The 21,611-nt window shown below is 35.7% G+C and overlaps 1 protein-coding gene across 1 annotated transcript in view; it reads right to left on the reverse strand.

The window, feature by feature from the left end:
• Cipc (Clock interacting protein circadian) overlaps positions 1-21,611 on the reverse strand; it is an 86,277-nt gene that overhangs the window by 25,727 nt on the left and 38,939 nt on the right. The window contains exon 2 of the mRNA XM_067781774.1: positions 13,932-14,222. Within this exon, the coding sequence (XP_067637875.1) occupies positions 13,932-14,130 (199 nt within the window). The 5' untranslated portion in view covers positions 14,131-14,222. The remainder of the gene's footprint in view (positions 1-13,931; positions 14,223-21,611) is intronic.

Genomic DNA, 21,611 nt, shown 5'->3' on the forward strand with positions numbered 1-21,611 from the left:
AAGAGAAGGCGAGAGGTGCACATTATCAACCAAGCGGGAAAGGCGTGAGTTCAATAGCGGGGCTGTAATGTGTCGAAGATTCTGTGTAGGCCTTAGATTAACAAAGTTGCTTCTATCATTAAAAAGAGAGAACTGTAGACTCATGATGGGTATTTTGACTCGACACTGCCTTCGGGCGTCACACGCCAGTTTGGGTTGGAGGAGGAAGCGATCGAGCACGTTTTGTGCTCGTGCCCTGCGCTTGCCAGGCTAAGGCTCCAGCTGTTAGGTGTGATACAGCTGTCACATCTAAAAGCGGCAAGTGGCTTAAGAAAGGAAGCGTCTAGTATTTGCCGAGAGGAGGGAGTTATTTTATAACATAGGTCCTAGTTTTTGATAGGATTTTTTCAGATTGGTCGTTAAAATAAACTTCTGGTAATACTACGGACTCATTCAGTCTATGTGAAGTCCTCATGGATCGGCCATTTCAACTTAACATTACCTAACCCCCATAACCCTCTGCTCACTCCCTCCATGCTAGCTTTGCGTCTATTAGTCAGGACTAATGCTCTTTGGTATATTCAAGTTTTAGATCGAGCTTCATGCAATTTTGGAAATAGGAGCAGTATAAGTCTAGTAGAAGTTCCTAGATATGGATATTTTTTTGGATTCACTTCGAGATAATTTGGGATCGTTTTTAGACCACTAGGCTGATTTATGAACAAATTCGGGAACATTTCGAAGCGATCTTAAGATAATTTTAAGATTATTTGCGAGATCATTTGGAACTATCTGTATACGTTTAGGATCATTTCTAGATCATTCTGATTTCGCACAATTTCGGGATCATTTTGGGACTATTTTCAGTTATTTGCGAAATCATTTTAAAGCCAGTTCAGAATAATTTCGACATAATTTCTAGACCATTTCAGAATGATTTCCAGACAATTTCGGAATTATTTCGGTATCATTTTCAAATTAATTCGAAGCTATCTGCAGATAGTTTTTGGATTATTTGCAAAATAATAATATTGGGATTATCTGTAATTATTTGCTAAATTATTTCGGGACTATCTCGGTATCATTGAGTAACTACTTCGGAATATTTTCGAAATAATTTCGGTAGCATTTTCAGACCATTAAGGATGGCTCCTCACAATACCTGTATCAGATGTTTATGAGATCATTACGAACTATCTCGGCACTATTTTGGAACTATTTTGGGAGAAATTTCGTAATTGTTATCGGTATCATGTTCTGGCTGTTACAAGATAATTTCAGGATCATTTCTTGAACTTTTCAGGACGGTTTCGGGACTATGGTACAATATTTTCGGGGCCATCTTCAGATAGTTTTGGGATTATTTGCGAAATCATTTCGGACCACTTCGATATTATTCCATTTATAGACCATTAAAAAGAAACTCGACCAAAATCTTCTCGAAGGTAAAACGTGTTGAGTTATTAAATTTTTTATTTTTATTTTTATTATAGACCATTTTAGGACGATTATCGAAAAATTTCAGCACCAATGGGAGAAATTTCGGGACTGTTTTGAAGATCACATTCTGCCTATTGCAAGATGGTTTCTGGACTATTTCGGACTTATTTCCCGTCAGTTTCGGGATCATTTCGAAACATCTCCATGTCATTCCTGTCGTTAGTTCATTTTGAGATTATATACGAGATCATTTCCTAATTTTTTTCGGGACTCTCTTCTCACCATGTTGTAACATTTCTAAGGCGAAGTTAAATTAATTCTTTCTTGTCATTTCACTTATTTAGCATTTAATTAAATTTCCATTCATTCGTCTCGCTCGTGTAGCTTAATGTGCTCTAGCAAACTCGTATTGAATAAAGCCAGCTTACACATTCAGAAATGATTCATGTGAAACCGCATTTACCCGTAGCTAAGTAAGTTGTTTGATAACATTTGAAAAAAGAAATACACATGTTTGTGAAACACATTTGGCTACACACATTCGTGTTTACTGATGTTTGTATGTATGCAAATTCTTGTTGATTTATAAATACCGCTGCTTTTATTGGTATTGCTTATGATAAATGGTATTTGGAGAAGCAGCAGTACATAAAACGTGTAAATTAAGTAGGCAGTTAACTAGGCTTGTTGTTGGTATAATAACCTATTAGTCACTCATGCATACAAAAATAACTATGTATATTAGGTCGGGTCATTTTGTATGGGGGAAAAAAACCTCATGTGCACATCCAGTAATATTGTCCATGGGACCATAGGTCTGAAATGTATTTCGAGCCTCCCTAATCAAGTGAGAAAATTTTGATATAAAATATTCTAACAAAATTAGGGAGGTGCTGATTTTCCCTTATATTTTCCCTCCCTCTCCACCTTTATAGTTTTAAATCCCAAAATTCTTACAAGAGCTATTGTTAAAGTTTTTTAGTCAAAATTCAACAAGACTATGTCTGTATTAAAGGAAAAATTGCCTTATATTTTTTGGTCCATTTATATAAAGGTAGGCCTTAAAATTTTTTTATCATCTTTTTATTTTAGAATGGGTGTAGCACCGCCCACTTGTGATAAAATCAATTTTACAAATATTATTAATCATAAATCAAAAATCGTTAAACATATCGTAAAAAAATTCAGCAGTGAGGTAGCTTTTACTATAAGGAATGTTTTGAAGAAAAATTAACGAAATCGGTCAAGGACCACGCCCACTTTTACATAAAAGATTTTTCAAAGGGTCGTGGACGAATAAAATAAGCCATATCTTTGCAAAAAGAGCTTTATATCAATGGTATTTCATTTCCCAAGTGGATTTATGACAATACATTGAAAAAACTTCAAATTTAAAAAAGGGCGTGGCACCGCCCCTTTTATGACTAAGCAATTTTCTATGTTTCGGGAGCCATAACATGAAGAAAAATTAGTTCAGAATAGAACCATATGTATATGGGGTATTCCATCCCATTTTGACCAATTTTGAACCCGACCCCTTTAGAATTGGCTGAAAGTTTTTCTTCTTTTTCTAGCTTACGAAAGACGTTTTTCAGAATTTTTTCAAATTTTTTCATCCAACTCAAAAAAAGTTATGAATTTTCAAAAAACACCGTTTTTGTTTTCAAAATGCTATAACTTTTTCAAAAATTGACCGTTTGGGATCTTTTTTTTTTTATTTGTTTTTAAATGTACTTTTCGGAAAAAATACAAAAAAATGTTTAAAAAATTTTTTTTTCAATTAAATAAGTTTTTTATGAGAAAAAAAAAATGGCGAACTTCGAAAAATCTCGAAAAACTGAAAAATTACAAAAAAAAAACTTTATACATTTTTTTGTACTTTTTCCGAAAAGTACATTTAAAAATAAATTTTTTTTAAAATAAAAGATCCCAAACGGTAAATTTTTGAAAAATTTATAGCATTTTGAAAACAAAAACGGTGTTTTCTTAAAAATTCATAACTTTTTTGAGCTGGATGAAAAAATTTGAAAAAATTCTGAAACACGTCTTTCGTAAGCTAGAAAAAGAAGAAAAACTTTCAGCCAATTCTAAAGGGGTCGGGTTCAAAATTGGTCGAAATGGGATGGAATACCCCATATGTATTATTGCGCAGCCTTGTAACACTATTAAGCACACAAAACAAACAACAACAGCATATCAAGTGCACAGCTGGGTATGTAATGTTCGGTTTCACCCGAACTTAGACTTCCTTACTTGTTGTATAATCGAAACTTTTTTGTGGAGAACGTTTTGCCTTTTTTACCATCGGCAAAAATCAAAATAAATTCACCCTGCCTACATTATGTTACAATCAAATATATGACATAAAATAATGAAGAAAACCCCCCGCCCCCGGAAGTACAATCCTAGATCCGCCACTGAAATGGATCTATCTGCGCAGCTATGGCAGGTTGTCTGAAAAATGTTCTACTTACTATTCAAAAACAAAATACAATTTTTAATTATAGAAAAATTAAAAAAACAATAATCATTACAAAAAATTATTGTTCTGGCCTTGAGCTCGTTTCGAACCTTAAAACAATAAAATCAATATACTTCAATGGATCGGAAAGGGTTACAAAAATAGATTTGCAATTTTATTAATACTTGAATTTTAAGTGAAATTTTCGGTTTCAATAAATACTATTTTCACTCAAATCATTTTCCCAAGAGGATTTTCAGTTATTTTAGCTTTTTTCTTTTTTTTTAACTAAACACTCTGACTGCAGCTTGCGTCACTAGTGGCTTTTATGTAAGCAATTTCAAAACAAACGTACAGTATTATATAATGTGACATTTGTATTCTGACATATATTCATAACTTTCATCATGACAAGTAAAACTATTATGTAAACACGCTTCTAAAAATTGCGGCAACGAATGGTGAGTTGCTCATTTTTCGCATTTTTATTTTCATTTTTGCTTAATAACCTGAAATTGGGAATGGTACAAAAATAATGACTCATTCACACTTATCTGAACTTCCACAGAAATTTTTATACTCAGTTGAGCAGAGCTCACAGAGTATATGAACTTTGATTGGATAACGTTTGGTTGTACAGGTATAAAGAAATCGAGATAGATATAGACTTCCATATATCAAAATCATCAGTATCGAAAAAAAATTCGATTGAGCCATGTCTGTCCGTCCGTCCGTCTGTCCGTTAACACGATAACTTGAGTACATTTTGAGGTATCTTGATGAAATTTGGTATGTAGGTTCCTGGGCACTCATCTCAGATCGCTATTTAAAATGAACGATATTGACAATAACCACGCACACTTTTTCGATATCGAAAATTTCGAAAAATCGGAAAAGTGCGATAATTCATTACCAAAGACGGATAAAGCGATGAAACTGACAGGTGAGTTGAGCTTATGACGCAGAATAGAAAACAAAATTTTGGACAATGGGCATGGCACCGCCCACTTTTAAATGAAGGTAATTTAGAAGTTTTGCAAGCTGTTATTTGGCAGTCGTTGAAGATATCATGATGAAATTTGGCAGGAACGTTACTCTTATTACTTTATGTCTGCCTAATAAAAATTAGCAAAATCGAAGAACGACCACGCCCACTTTTTAAATAAAATTTTTTTTAAATTCAAATTTAAAATAAAAGTTAATATCTTTACAGCATATAAGTAAATTATGCCAACATTCAACTCCAGTAATGATATGGTGCAACAAAATACAAAAATAAAAGAAAATTTCAAAATTGGCGTGGCTTCGCCGTTTTTCATTTAATTTGTCTAGGATGCTTTTAATGCCATAAGTCGAACAAAAATTAACCAACCCTTGTGAAATTTGGTAGAGGCTTATCTCCGAGGACGGTAACTGTTTTCTGTGAAAAAGGGCGAAATCGGTTGAAGCCACGCCCAGTTTTTATACACAGCCGTCCTTCCGCTCGGCCGTTAACACGATAACTTGAGCAAAAATCGATATATCCTTACTAAACTCAGTTCACGTACTTATCTGAACTCACTTTGTATTGGTGTAAAAAATGGGCGAAATCCGACTATGACCACGCCCACTTTTTCGATATCGAAAATTTCAAAAAATGAAGAAAATGCCATAAATTTATACCAAATACAAAAAAAGGAATGAAACATGGTAATTTTATTGGCCTATTGACGCAAAATATAACTTTAGAAAAAAACTTGGTAAAATGGGTGTGACACATACCATATTAAGTAGAAGAAAATGAAAAAGTTTTGCAGGGCGAAATCAAAAGCCCTTGGAATCTTGTAAGGAATACTGTACGTGGTATTACATATATAAATAAATTAGCGGTACTCGACAGATGATGTTCTGGATCACCCTGGTCCACATTTTGGCAGATATCTCGAAAACGCCTTCTCATATACAACTAAGGGCCACTCCCTTTTAAAACCCTCATTAACACCTTTCATTTGATATCCATATCGTACAAACAAATTCTAGAGTCACCCCTGGTCCACCTTCGTGTCGATATCTCGAAAAGGCGTCCACCTATAGAACTAAGGCCCACGCATTTTTAAAATACTCATTAACACCTTTCATTTGATACCCATATCGTACAAAAACATTCTAGAGTCACCCCTGGCCCACCTTTATGGCGATATCTCGAAAGGGCATCCACCTATAGATCTAAGGCCCACTCCCTTTTAAAATAATCATTAACACCTTTCATTTGATACCCATATCGTACAAGCAAATTCTAGAGCCACCCCTGGTCCACATTTATGTCGATATCTCGAAAAGGCGTCCACCTATAGAACTAAGGCCCACGCCCTTTTAAAATACTCATTAACACCTTTCATTTGATACCCATATCGTACACAAAAATTCTAGAGTCACCCCTGGCTCACCTTTATGGCGATATCTCGAAAGGGCATCCACCTATAGATCTAAGGCCCACTCCCTTTTAAAATAATCATTAACACCTTTCATTTGATACCCATATCGTACAAGCAAATTCTAGAGCCACCCCTGGTCCACATTTATGTCGATATCTCGAAAAGGCGTCCACCTATAGAACTAAGGCCCACGCCCTTTTAAAATACTCATTAACACCTTTCATTTGATACCCAAATCGTATAAACAAATTCTAGAGCCACCCCTGGTCCACATTTATGTCGATATCTCGAAAAGGCGTCCACCTATAGAACTAAGGCCCACGCCCTTTTAAAATACTCATTAACACCTTTCATTTGATACCCATATCGTACACAAAAATTCTAGAGTCACCCCTGGCTCACCTTTATGGCGATATCTCGAAAGGGCATCCACCTATAGAACTAAGGCCCACTCCCTTTTAAAATACTCGTTAACACCTTTCATTTGATACCCATATCGTATAAACAAATTCTAGAGCCACCCCTGGTCCACATTTATGTCGATATCTCGAAAAGGCGTCCACCTATAGAACTAAGGCCCACGCCCTTTTAAAATACTCATTAACACCTTTCATTTGATACCCATATCGTACACAAAAATTCTAGAGTCACCCCTGGCTCACCTTTATGGCGATATCTCGAAAGGGCATCCACCTATAGATCTAAGGCCCACTCCCTTTTAAAATAATCATTAACACCTTTCATTTGATACCCATATCGTACAAGCAAATTCTAGAGCCACCCCTGGTCCACATTTATGTCGATATCTCGAAAAGGCGTCCACCTATAGAACTAAGGCCCACGCCCTTTTAAAATACTCATTAACACCTTTCATTTGATACCCATATCGTACACAAAAATTCTAGAGTCACCCCTGGCTCACCTTTATGGCGATATCTCGAAAGGGCATCCACCTATAGATCTAAGGCCCACTCCCTTTTAAAATACTCATTAACACCTTTCATTTGATACCCACATCGTACAAGCAAATTCTAAAGTTACCCTGGTCTACCTTTATGGAGATATCTCGAAAAGGCGTCCACCTATAGAACTAAGACCCACGCGCTTTTAAAATACTCATTAACACCTTTTATTTGATACCCATATTGTACAAACAAATTCTAGAGTCACCCCTGGTCCACGTTTATGGCGATATCCCGAAAAGGCGTCCACCCATAGAACAAAGGCCCACTCCCTTTTAAAATACTCATTAACACCTTTCATTTGATACCCATATCGTACAAAAACATTCTAGAGTCACTGCTGGCCCACCTTTATGGCGATATCTCGAAAAGGCATCCACCTATAGAACTAATGCCCACTCCCTTTTAAAATACTCATTAACACCTTTCATTTGATACCCATATCGTATAAACAAATTCTAGAGCCACCCCTGGTCCACATTTATGTCGATATCTCGAAAAGGCGTCCACCTATAGAACTAAGGCGACGCCCTTTTAAAATACTCATTAACACCTTTCATTTGATACCCATATCGTACACAAAAATTCTAGAGTCACCCCTGGCTCACCTTTATGGCGATATCTCGAAAGGGCATCCACCTATAGATCTAAGGCCCACTCCCTTTTAAAATACTCATTAACACCTTTCATTTGATACCCACATCGTACAAGCAAATTCTAAAGTTACCCTGGTCTACCTTTATGGAGATATCTCGAAAAGGCGTCCACCTATAGAACTAAGACCCACGCGCTTTTAAAATACTCATTAACACCTTTTATTTGATACCCATATCGTACAAACAAATTCTCGAGTCAGGCCTGGTCCACCTTTATGGCGATATCCCTAAATGGCGTCCATCTATAGATCTATGGCCCACTACCTCTTAAAATACTCTTTAATACCTTCCATTTGATACACATGTCATACAAACACATTCCAGGGTTACCCTAGGTTCCTTTTACAACATGGTGATTTCCCTTACTTTGTCTCCACAGCTCTCAACTGAGTATGTAATGTTCGGTTACACCCGAACTTAGCCTTCCTTACTTGTTTTTTTTTAATTTACAAAGTCATGCCTCAGCGAATTTATTTAACAACGCAAAATGCTATAGCGAGATTTAATTTAAAAACAGTGTCAAAGAGAGAGAGATTTCAACCGCAGCTTAGCAACAGAAAAGTAGATATGAAAACTATTTTCTAGTCTATCTGATACCAGAATTTAATTTTCATATTGCACGCGCTTTTGAACGGAAATGGCACGAGAATTTCAAGTTGGAGGAAAACGTGTAAATCGCCGCATACGTTTGTGTCTTATGCGCGTTTTGAGGTATGAAATAAGATACCGCTATGTTGTTGTTAGCTCTTCTCTCTAGCACACGCACCGTCTTATTACTTGCCTACAAACATTTCACAGCTAAAACTTATGTAAAAATTTACTTAACACCTAGCTTTGTGCATGCTTTCTCAGTATTCGTTGTAATCCGCGTGTGTATTACGTATACGCCATGGCATGTCGCGTGTTTTGGCGCAACCAAGCATCATCCTCTTGCTTGATGTATGTATGTATGTTTTAAAAACGATACCTATGTACATATATATATGTATATTCGTATGGCAAAAATAAAACTGAAAATATTTCACTTTGAATTGTGGAATTTACTTGTGAGAATTTCAAATATGAGAAAGTAACTTTCTTTGACACCCTGTCCAACAAGTTCAATTTTCAAAAGGGCGTGGGGCTTAGCTCTATAGGTGGACGCCTTTTAGATATATCGTCATAAAGGTGGACCAGGGGTGACTCTAGAATGTGTTTGTACGTTATGGGTATCAAATTAAAGGTATTAATGAGAGTTCTAAAAGGGAGTGGCCCTTAGTTGTATATGTGAAGCGTTTTCGATATATCTACCAAAATGTGGACCAGGGTGACCCAGAACATCATCTGTTGGATACCGCTAATTTATTTATATATGTAATACCTGCCAAGATTTTAAGGGTTTTTTTATTTCGCCCTGCAGAACTTTTTCATTTTCTTCTACTTAATATGGCAGGTGTCACACCCATTTTACAAAGTTTCTTCTAAAGTTGTATTTTGCGTCAATAAACCAATCCAATTACCATGTTTCATCTCTTCTTTTATATTTGGTATAGAATTATGGCATTTTTTTCGTTTTTCGTAATTTTCGATACCGAAAAAGTGGGCGTGGTCATAGTCGGATTTCGGCCATTTCTTACGCCAATACAAAGTGAGTTCAGATAAGTACGTGAACTGAGTTTAGTAAAGATATATCGATTTTTGCTCAAGTTATCGTGTTAACGGCCGAGCGGAAGGACAGACGATCGACTGTGTATAAAAACTGGGCGTGGCTTCAACCGAATTCGCCCTTTTTTACAGAAATAAGTTACCGTCCCAGAATCTAAGCCCATATCAAATTTCACAAAGATTGGTAAATGTTTGTTCGACGTATGGCATTAAAAGTATCCTAGACAAATTAAATGAAAAAGGGCAGAGCCACGCCCATTTTCAAATTTTCTTTTATTTTTGCATTTTGTTGCACCATATCATTACTGGAGTTGAATGTTGACATAATTTACTTATATACTGTAAAGATATTAAATTTTTTGTTAAAATTTGACTTTAAAAAAAAAATTTTTTTAAAAGTGGGCGTGATCGTTATCCGATTTTGCTAATTTTTATTAAGCATACATATAGTAATAGGAGTAACCTGCCTGCCAAATTTCATCATCATATCTTCAACGACTGCCAAATTACAGCTTGCAAAACTTTTAAATTACCTTCTTTTAAAAGTGGGCGGTGCCACGCCCATTGTCAAAAATTTTACTAATTTTCTATTCTGCGTCATAAGCTCAACTCACCTACCAAGTTTCATCGCTTTGTTCGTCTTTGGTAATGAATTATCGCACTTTTTCGGTTTTTCGAAATTTTCGATATCGAAAAAGTGGGCGTGGTTATAGTCCGATATTGTTCATTTTAAATAGCGATCTGAGATGAGTGCTCAGGAACCTACATACCAAATTTCATCAAGATACCTCAAAATTTACTCAAGTTATCGTGTTAACGGACGGACGAACGGACGGACATGGCTCAATCAAATTTTTTTTTCGATCCTGATGATTTTGATATATGGAAGTCTATATCTATCTCGATTCCTTTATACCTGTACAACCAAACGTTATCCAATCAAAGTTCATATACTCTGTGAGCTCTGCTCAACTGAGTATAAAAATATTTAGCGGTGTTAAACTGACACAGGAAAAACGTGTTCTGGTTGAACCTCCCCCAATCTTCCTTCACTCCCCCAAAAAAAAACACAAAAGTATAATGGTGCAAAATTGTGATAATAATAACCATAACAAAAACCATAACCATAACCATAACAAAAAACATAACAATTACCATAGACATAACCATAACAATAACGATAAGCAAAACCATAACCATAACCATAACAAGTAAGGAAGGTTAAGTTCGGGTGTAACCGAACATTACATACTCAGTTGAGAGCTATGGTGACAACATAAGGGAAAATAACCATGTAGGAAAATGAACCGAGGGAAACCCTGGAATGTGTTTGTATGACATGTGTATCAAATGAAAGGCATTAAAGAGTATTTTATGAGGGAGTGCGCCATAGTTCTATAGGTGGACGCCATTTAGGGATATAGCCATAAAGGTGGATCAGGGTTGACTCTAGAATGCGTTTGTACAATATGGGCATCAAATGAATGGTATTAATGAGTATTTTAAAAGGGCGTGGACCTAAGTTCTATAGATGGACGCCTTTTCGAGATATCGCCGTAAAGATGGACCAGGGGTGACTCTAGAATGCGTTTGCACAATATGGGCATCAAACGAAAGGTGTTAATGAGTATTTTAAAAGGGAGTGGGCCTTAGTTCTATAGGTGGACGCCGTTTCGAGATATCGTCATAACGGTGGACCAGGGGTGACTCTATAATGCGTTTGTACGATATGGGTATTAAATGAAAGGTGTTAATGAGTATTTTAAAAGGGAGTAATCCTTAGTTCCATAGGTGGACGCCGTTTCGAGATATCGCCATAAAGGTGGACCAGGGGTGACCCTAGAATTTGTTTGTACAATATGGGTATCAAAAGAAAGGTGTTAATGAGTATTTCAAAAGGGTGTGGGGCTTAGTTCTATAGGTGGACACCTTTTCGGAATATCGCCACAAAGGTGGACCAGGGGTGACTCTAGAATGTGTTTGTACGATATGGGTATCAAATTAAAGGTATTAATGAGGGTTTTAAAAGGGAGTGGTGGTTGTTGTATAGGTGGTCGCATTTTCGAGATATCGCCATAAAGGTGGACCAGGGGTGACCCTAGAATTTGTTTGTACAATATGGGTATCAAAAGAAAGGTGTTAATGAGTATTTTAAAAGGGTGTGGGGCTTAGTTCTATAGGTGGACGCCTTTTCGAGATATCGCCATAAAGGTGGACCAGGGGAGACTCTAGAATGAGTTTGTACGATATGGGCATCAAATTAAAGGTATTAATGAGAGTTTTAAAAGGGAGTGGTGGTAGTTGTATATGTGAAGGCGTTTTCCAGATATCGACCAAAATGTGGACTAGGGTGACCCAGAACATTATCGGTTGGATACCGCTAATTTATTTATATATGTAATACCTGGCAAGATTTTAAGGGTGTTTTATTTCGCCCTGCAGAACTTTTTCATTTTCTTCTACTTAATATGGTAGGTGTCACAACCATTTTATAAAGTTTTTTCTAAAGTTATATTTCGCGTCAATAAAACAATCCAATTACCTTACCATGTTTCATCCCTTTTTTCGTATTTGGTATAGAATTATGGCATTTTTTTCATTTTTCGCAATTTTCGATATCGAAAAAGTGGGCGTGGTCATAGTCGGATTTCGTTCATTTTTCACACCAAGGTAAAGTGGGTTCAGATAAGTACGTGAACTGAGTTTAGTAAAGATATATCGATTTTTGCTCAAGTTATCGTGTTAACGGCCATGCGGAAGGACAGACGGACGACTGTGTATAAAAACTGGGCGTGGAATCAACCGATTTCGCCCATTTTCACAGAAAATAGTCAACGCCATAAAATCTATGCCCCTACCAAATTTCAAAAGGATTGGTTAATTTTTGTTCGATTTATGGCATTAAAAGTATCCTAGACAAATTAAATGAAAAAGGGCGGAGCCATGCCCATTTTTAAATTTTCTTTCATTTTTGTATTTTGTTGCACCATATCATTACTGGAGTTGAATCTTGACATAATTTACTTATATACTGTAAAGATATTAAATTTTTTGTTAAAATTTTACTTTAAAAAAATTTTTTTTTTAAAAGTGGGCGTGGTCCTTCTCCGATTTTGCCAATTTTTATTAAGCGTACATACAGTAATAAGAGTAACGTTCCTGCCAAATTTCATCATGATATCTTCAACGACTGCCAAATTACAGCTTGCAAAAGTTTTAAATTACCTTCTTTAAAAAGTGGGCGGTGCCACGCCCATTGTCCAAAATTTTACTAATTTTATATTTTGCGTCATAAGTTCAACTCATCTACCAAGTTTCGTCGCTTTATCTGTCTTTTGTAATGAATTATCGCACTTTTTCGTTTTTTCGAAATATTCGATATCGAAAAAGTGGGCGTGGTTATAGTCCGATATCGTTCATTTTAAATAGCGATCTGAGATGGGTGCTCAGGAACCTACATACCAAATTTCATCAAGATACCTCAAAATTTACTCAAGTTATCGTGTTAACGGACGTACGGACGGACGGACGGACGGACGGACGGACGGACGGACGGACGGACGGACATGGCTCAATCAAATTTTTTTTCGATCCTGATTATTTTGATATATGGAAGTCTATATCTATCTCGATTCCTTTATATATGTACAACCAACCGTTATCCAATCAAACTTAATATACTCTGTGAGCTCTGCTCAACTGAGTATAAAAATAAACATAACCAAAACTATGACAAAAAGTCCTCAAAACTTTAACCATTATCCTGCCTATAACCATAACCATAACCGTAATCGTAATCATAAAAACAACCATAACCTTCACCTGTACCGTAACCATATCCACATAACAATTATCATAGACATAACCATAACCATAACCAAAGCTATAAACAAAACCAAAACAATAATCATTATCCTGACTATAACCGTAATCATAAAAACAACCACAATCAGCCATAACTATAACCACAACCTTAACCATAACCACAACAACAACTATTACCATAACCATACACATAACCGTAACCATTACCATAGCCATAGCCATAACCATAACCATAGTCATGGCTATAACCACAACCATAACCATTAACGAAACCATAGCCATAGCCGTAACCAACACCATAACCATTACTATAACCAGAATAATCAGCAAAACTGTCATCATAATCCTAATCCAGTTCGTATTAGTGTAAATCTAACTGTGAATTTGACCGTAGTAACCGCAACAAGTCCCCCACATAGCACGACCAATGATTTTTATATATACCAACAAACATCAAAAGTCCTAAACTCTTCAAATGAAACATAATTTCTTTTCTAATCCATGATAAAGTGCTTTTTTATTCAAATGTGATCATTTTTATACAACTTACCATAGTCTATATTTCTGGACGAGTTGCTGAGCGCGTTTCCGTTGCTTTTCGACACTGTTGTAATTACGCTGTTACTAGACGAACCCACCGCTGCCGCCGTTGACAATATTGTGGATGATGAATTTTGTTGGCGTCGTATTTCCTTAAGATTGCTTCGTATTTGACGTGGTTTCTTCTCTGAACAAATTGTAGGCGCCATAGCTGCTATGTATGGTATGTTTTAGAATAGTGTGAATGTGTGAGTGGCACCTACACAGGTGGTTTCAGCTACGTATATTTAATGTGATAAATCTGCAAAGAAACGTTTGAAAAATAAGTTTAAATTGAGTTGTGCTATTTATAAGTAAACAAAATTAGCCCAAACATATTTGCAATTCAACGCACGAGCACTGTCAAGTTATATAAAACATTTGTCGCTTCATGGCATTTATATGCATATTTTTAATGGTTGTGCCAAAGTCTTCTTTATATATTTAATTACGACGTGCACATGCCTTTGCATAATTTGTTCATCATCAATCTGAGGAAAACAAAAATTGTTTGCAAGAATTTATTCATGCGATAAAGATTTTGATGCGCATGGCATCGTTATTTACTTATGTGCATCGCTTACAGCTCAAACCAAATTTTAAATTGAAACCATAATTTGATAAGATCTGCGGCACTTTGACAAAACAACCTATCTCCAGTAAGGACAAAATTTATATTTTTCGTTTTTAATATAAATTAGTTACAAGTCTCTCAATATTATTTATTCACTAGCGCTAGGGTTATGGCTGCTACAAAATATAGAGAGTGACAACGATGTCAGCATTTCATCGCTTTTTAGTTATAGGTCAATTCATTGCAATTATCTTAACTCGGGATAGGTTGCTTTGCCAAAATGCTACATACATATATGTATATTAGCCCTGTACATATTCAATTTTCAAGGAGCATTTAGTATATCATTAAATAGCATCAGGGTAATCGAACATGACTTAGCTTTGCCTCAGAACATCAGTAGTTTCATGAAACACAATTATACAAATACATATATATTTAAAGAGAAGTGGTAACCTTACCCAATAACATTTTAAGAAAAAAAAAATATCTGTAATACATTTTTTTTTGCTTTTATTTTTTTGATATTAGAGAAATATTACAAAACTTACAAAAGGCGATCGCAACTAGGACATGTCTCTGAATTTCACTTCTTCATCAGCAAGCTTTTCGAGAGCTTAGTATTGAACTCGAAATCTCCAACAATCATACTTTATACTGGTGTTAAGGCAGATGCCGCTATCTACTCAGCCATATGAATGCCTGCTGCACGCTTTATCTCTAAGTATTGCGTTTTTGTTGCTATTCGTTTTATACACAATTGCGATACATATGTATACTGCATGTTTTTGAATCGAAATTGTGTGGAATATTTAGAGGCGCGCTTCAAGAGCATAATAACGTTGGATTTTTAGGATTGCTTTATAAACAACTAGCAGACCCGGCAGACGTTGTCCTGCCCTAAATTTGGCCTCTGCATATATTTTAATACGATTTTTCCGCCTAACTCTGCCCTCCCCCCCCCCCCCCTCTCCACTTTATCCTAATCCTTTTATTCACTCCACCCTCCGTCCTTTTCGCTTCATATATCTCTATCTTCGTCTCATTCTATCTTTTTCTCAGTCTCCTTCTCTCTTTTCTCTTCTCTCAAGTTCTTCGCATTCTTCTTCATCTCTTATTGCCAGTCGCAGAGGGTGGTATGCATTTTGTCCCAGTCCCATTCCGAGTCCCAGTCTCAGTCCCAGTCGTAGTCCTAATCCCAGTCCGTCTCTGGTCTACTTCCTGCAAAAAAGGATCGTAAATACTAATATAGGCAAACTTATATACAAAATTTCAGGCAAATCGAATAGGACGTACGTAAATAGGTATGCGGGTATTATTAATTCCTGTCTTAATTTCGGCTTCGCATGCATATTTATCAGTTTTGCTAGGTTGATGCGACTAAATCGAATATCACAATGAAAATTATTTTAAAGCTCTCAGGAACAGCTTTCATTTAATATCCATATGTGTGTGTACATTCTAGTGGTATCCGGGTCCACGTTTTGGCCTATTTCTCGAGACCCTAGTCACCCAGCGGCATAGAACTTACTCAGTACTAAGGCACACATCAACAGCTTTCATTTGATATCCATATTCTATAAACACATTGTAGGGGTACCCGGGTCTACGTTTTGACCTATATCTCGAGACCCTGTGCGTCGATCGCAATAAAACCTATGTGCAAACCACTGCGTGAGATATGCGCAACTTATATGGAAGTTTGAACAAAATCGACCGGCGCATCTTTGATTCTATAAGCCTCATACAAACGGACATTCATTTTTATATATAGATATGTTTCATTTGATATTGCGCTGGCATATTTTTCTTAAATTCAAAAAAAAAAAATAAGCACCAACCTTTAAGTAAGAGAAAATCTAGGTGGCAACCCCCTGCAATGAAATATATTTTAAGAAAACCCACGTAAAATCATCTTTTAACATAAATTTTCCTTATGAATTAAAAAAAGTTTTTTTGGTGTTCAAAAAGTTGGCAACCGCATTTACAAAATAGGTGGTAACATTGTTAAAATACTACAAGTAGGAACACCTAAGGTAAAGTGCTTAAAAAACGGCGAATCAACTGCAAAAAAAAACTTCTCCATAGAGATTCAGTCGTTTTCAGGATAGCTGTGTAAATATTAACAAATAAACGTATTTCGATTTGGCCGTAACCCACCTTAGGTGACAACCCGACATAAAAATAATACTGTCTTTAAAATGCGACATAAGATACCCATATCAGCTTATCTCATTAAACTTTTTTAAATTCCAAACAGGTGGCAACCTCCTTAGAAGCACCTTAATAAAATGAATGTGATTTTTTATCTTCAAACGAAATTTCATTCGAATTGCTTAAGCCGTTTTAGAAATAGTAGCGGTTGTAGACAGTAATAAATATATGTATAAAGCCTTTAGTTGCTAAGCCTAGGTGGCAGCCCCATATGCTTTGTTAAAATATGGCATTTCGTTAATATTCATACAAAATTGCCCAATCTCATTTAATATTTACAAATTTCAATTAGGTGGCCACCTTTTGTATGCCCCCTAAGTGACATCACCTTAGCTTGTAATGAACTGATAGATTGATAATGCACCAAATTTCATCAAAACCGTTTGACACGTTTCCAACATTTTGGTGGATATACAAAGTAAACAATGCAAAAAGTGTAAAATGTCTATAGAAAAAAATTGAAAAATTCAATGCCGTAAGCTGCACATTTCTAAACTTAAACTTATTGGGGGCTTGCTTTTGATCTGGCACTTAATTTAGTCCTTGCTCTAGCAGCCTTTGCTTTTGCTATTGCTCTGCTTTTACCATGTTCTCTATTTCTTGCTGTTGATCCTTCTTCTTCTTCTAGCTCTTGCTCTTGCCAATGCTCCTGAACCTCCTTTAGCTTTTTCTCTTGCTCTTGCCGTTGCTCTTTCTTCTTTTCAAGCTCTTGCGCTTTTTTGGATCTTATTTTTTAACTTGCTCTTGTACCTGCATTTGTTTTTGTTATACCTAAATTTCTTGTTCTTCTTGATATTGGTCTTTGTTTTGGTCTTGGGCAATGCAATAAGCTGCACCTATTCAAACTTAAATTTGTTGGCCTCTCGCTATTGGCTTTGTACTTATTTAAGTCTTTGCTCTAGAAACTCTCTCTCTTAATTTTCCTCTTGCTCTTCCATAACTGTTGCTCTGGTTCTTGCTATTACTCTTTTCTAGCTCTTACTCTGGCTAAGGCTCTTGCCTTCACTTTGCATTTGTCCTGAATTTTGCTCTTGTTTCTTCGATACTTCTTGCTTTCGTTCTAGCTCTCATTATTGCTCTTGCTCTTTATTCTTGCTTTTCGTTTTTGTCTTAACCGTGACCTTGGTCTTCGTATTAATGCTTTTAGTCTTAATCTATTTTAAATTTGGTAAACAAATTGTGCTTATTAATGCGAACGAGAGTATTTTTGATAGATATGAGTACAGCAAAAATAAAAAGTTTCCGTCTGAACCAAATGGTCAGATTTTCAAACCATCAATCTTAAAACGAATCTGACTAAATGTTGCGTTGTATCTCCTTAGCAATTATTTTCCTATGCCAATCACTTTAATCTAACTCACAGAAATTTCGCGTCACTCTGCGAAAAATACGTGAAATTTCTTTAAAATCTCTCATCATCAAAAAAATTATAAGCCCGCCTGATATAAGGCCATAAATTGTTTATACTCCAACACACATTTTCGTATAAGCACTCAAAAATATTTTGTAATTTTTTTTTTCCTTATAAAATACTGTGACGTTTGTTTATTTACGTGCACAACTTTTACGTCTTTGTTTTTAATTAAAGATTTATTGATTCAATGGGAGCATCATGAAGCTCCCATGCGACAAGTTCAAAAATTTGTATTGTTAGATTTTGTTGCTCGCAGGCATTCTTCGGAATTTCTTGCACAAAGCGATTTTTCAAAGTTGTATTAGTATACCCCGTAGGAAATAGATATGTATATGCAATATGATTTCGATATAGGGAGTTTTTCAGGTACTAGTTTTCATCAGTTTTTCGATTTAGATATATCTAAGCTGGTTCACCGCCGAATCAGACATTTTTATTTAATTAATCAATCTAATCTTACAGACTATTTAGATGTAGTGGCGAATGTTGACATCACTAGGCAATTTAATAATCACGTAACAACAAAAACATGAAGCAGCCACTCTTATGTACAAAGCAACGAAGAGATACCTCACACACACAGATATAGTTATCAGCCGAAGTTTTTACTCTCACGTGCACACGCATATATGTAGCTCAATTACCAAGCAGGAGATACAGCAGTTCTAGAAGGGGAAACGTCTAGACCTTAGTAGAAATATGCGGACGCGGCAACAGAGAGTATAAAAGCAGCGCAAGCTGAGGAAGGATTAATCAGTTTGATTTAAACACGCTGTTGTGAAGTACATGCTATTGAAGTATAATTGTACTACTCCCAAGTAGACTAAATAAAGACCATATTGCAATACTGCATATTGGAGTGATTTATTCAACAGTTTAGCGATTCGAACGTTAGCAGAAGGTTCGGACTAAGTGGAATTTCCCTAAATTCGTTACAATATTTATATTTAGAAGTATTCAGTATACCGGTTGTTATATATGAAATACAAACAAATTAACAGAAATAGTACATTAAGTTTTAAGACACTATGTAGTTCACATAAATTCCGAATTATATTGTTGATGATGTCAGGATGAATGGGATTCTGAGCACCATTGTGGAAGTTTGTTGATATGTTCGAAATGATTAGTTTTCGATCTACCATAAATTTCACGTAGTTGTAGATAAACCAGAGTTGTAATGTTGATGATGTCGTGGTGAACGGGATGAACGGTAGATATTTTGATGTCGGGATAGTCGGGATTCTGAGCACGATAGTAGAAGTTTGTTAATAGGTTCAAAATTATAACTTTTCGATCTGACATCAATTTCTCGTAGTTGAAAAACGAACAGTATTATATTATTGATGATGTCGTGGTGAAAGAATGGACGTTGTTTTGGTGACGGTATAGATGGGATTCTGAGCACCATAGTAGAAATTTCTTGATATGTTCGACATGATTTGCTTTCAACCTAGCATTCCTTTCTCGTAGTTAGAAACTCTCACCATGCAGCCAATAGTTTCAATTTTATAATCGTAAGTACATTATTGAATATGTTGTTGGATTGGGCGCGATGCCGAGCAACACTGAATCACAGTCAATTGTTTAATAATACTATCGGTGTGAACGTGATTACGAGGAGCACGCGAATATTTATCACATCTCAATTTCGGCTGCACTTCCTGGAAGGTTGCAGAGGACGTGTTTTCAAATCACCCGCCCGAATTATGGTCTTAAATTATACATGGGACCCATTTCATGCATCTTTTACAATGAACAATGCGAAATCAAGCAGAAATTACAAATTTTACTAATCTCAGAAGTTACAAACAAAAATTTTACAATGGTGAAATTGTCAGTAAAGAAAAGAGAATCAAGCGAACGACCAAAGCATTGCTCGCATGTTCAAAGCTATTGCGTTAAGATTTCCCTGCATGGCAAGCTCAGGTACAAGCAGTTACATACATAAGCTCCTACATACAAAGCTAGGTACATAGCTACATACATTTCGATGGTTAACCATCTTCCTGGAAAGTGACGAAACGAAGTATAAATTGTAAGGTAAGACAAATGGAATGGGTCATGCACGTGTGACTACGCGATGTCACAATGTGAGGTTTGTTTCTCGCCTTTTGTATAAGTGAGGCGAATACGCCCTTGAATTCTAAGAGGCAGTTATAGCTTTTTAAGAAAAATATAAAGCTAAATATAATACATACTTAGATATTTATATACACACATGCATCGAGCTATAAATATACCAGTTGGCATAATAAAATAACAAAAAAAAAAAAATTTAAATAACTGGATAAAAGCAGTATGATCGCTTATAATTGTAGGCTTAAACTGGGTGATGAAACTGATACATCATGCACTGTGCTGCATTGCTGAAATTTTAAAAAATCTTACAAATTCCAATTTTCGTCAAGAAATTGCTTTTTTAACGATGAAAAATAAATAAACCTCAAATCATGACTATTTATAATGATGCTTCAAAAAAAGTTATACGCTGCGCAGAGTGCAAAACGAGATTTTCATGAAAGATCTTGAACTTTATCCATATAAATATGTTCCCTTCTGGCTAAGCAGGGGACTTTCCAGATCACCTAAGTTGCTAAGTTACATCCAAAAGTCAGGCATAGGCTAGGTTAGGTTTGGTGGTAGCCACTTCAGCAGGAGAGGCTCAGTTGGACATCAACGTTGACGTAGGCTATAGCTAATTAAAGAAGCATTGCATAGCAACTTACGAATAAGACCGATCTCGACCCTTGATAGCTCCTTTCGAAAATACTAGTGAGCCGTGAACGAAATACTTTAGCCTAATACTGCCAAATTTTGTCCTTAATGTCCTTAGTGCACAAACATATATACATACAAACATATCATTTACATGAATAAATATATATGTCATGCTGATATGAAATTAAAATACATACATATATCCATACATACCTATAAATGTATAAATGTACAAATCTGAAATTACAGATCTAATTCAACAAGTATGTATATATATGATGCATAATATGATGTGGGCAAAATCCCACTCAAAGCAAGTTTGCTCGTACAGTTCACAGCGAACATACACACAAAATACACTTTAAATCTGTTACTTTTGTGTTACATTTTTTAAAGTTGCGTTCTCATCATTTTTTCAAAAGGCACCTAAAGAAGTATAACTTTAAACTTCGAAAGCTAGAGAAAATTTCATGAATATTTCATACTTTTTGTTAAGAGTGTCTGGATTTTTTATTTTTTTTTTTTTTTTGAGTATTAAGTTTTGTAGCCCAAGCAAGTTTAGTCCAACAAAGTAGAAGTTATTAAGCCTCTCAAAACTCGTACCAATTTTTGGCAGTTCTTTTTCATAAGCGTGTTATGTATTTTATTTCCTATGAAGGACGCAAGTTTAATTTTGTACATGGGAGAAAATTTTCGAAAAAAAAAATTCTTAAACCATGATTCGAGTT

This window comes from Eurosta solidaginis, chromosome 1 (genome assembly GCF_040869045.1).
Source record: "Eurosta solidaginis isolate ZX-2024a chromosome 1, ASM4086904v1, whole genome shotgun sequence".
Taxonomy (NCBI): domain Eukaryota; kingdom Metazoa; phylum Arthropoda; class Insecta; order Diptera; family Tephritidae; genus Eurosta; species Eurosta solidaginis.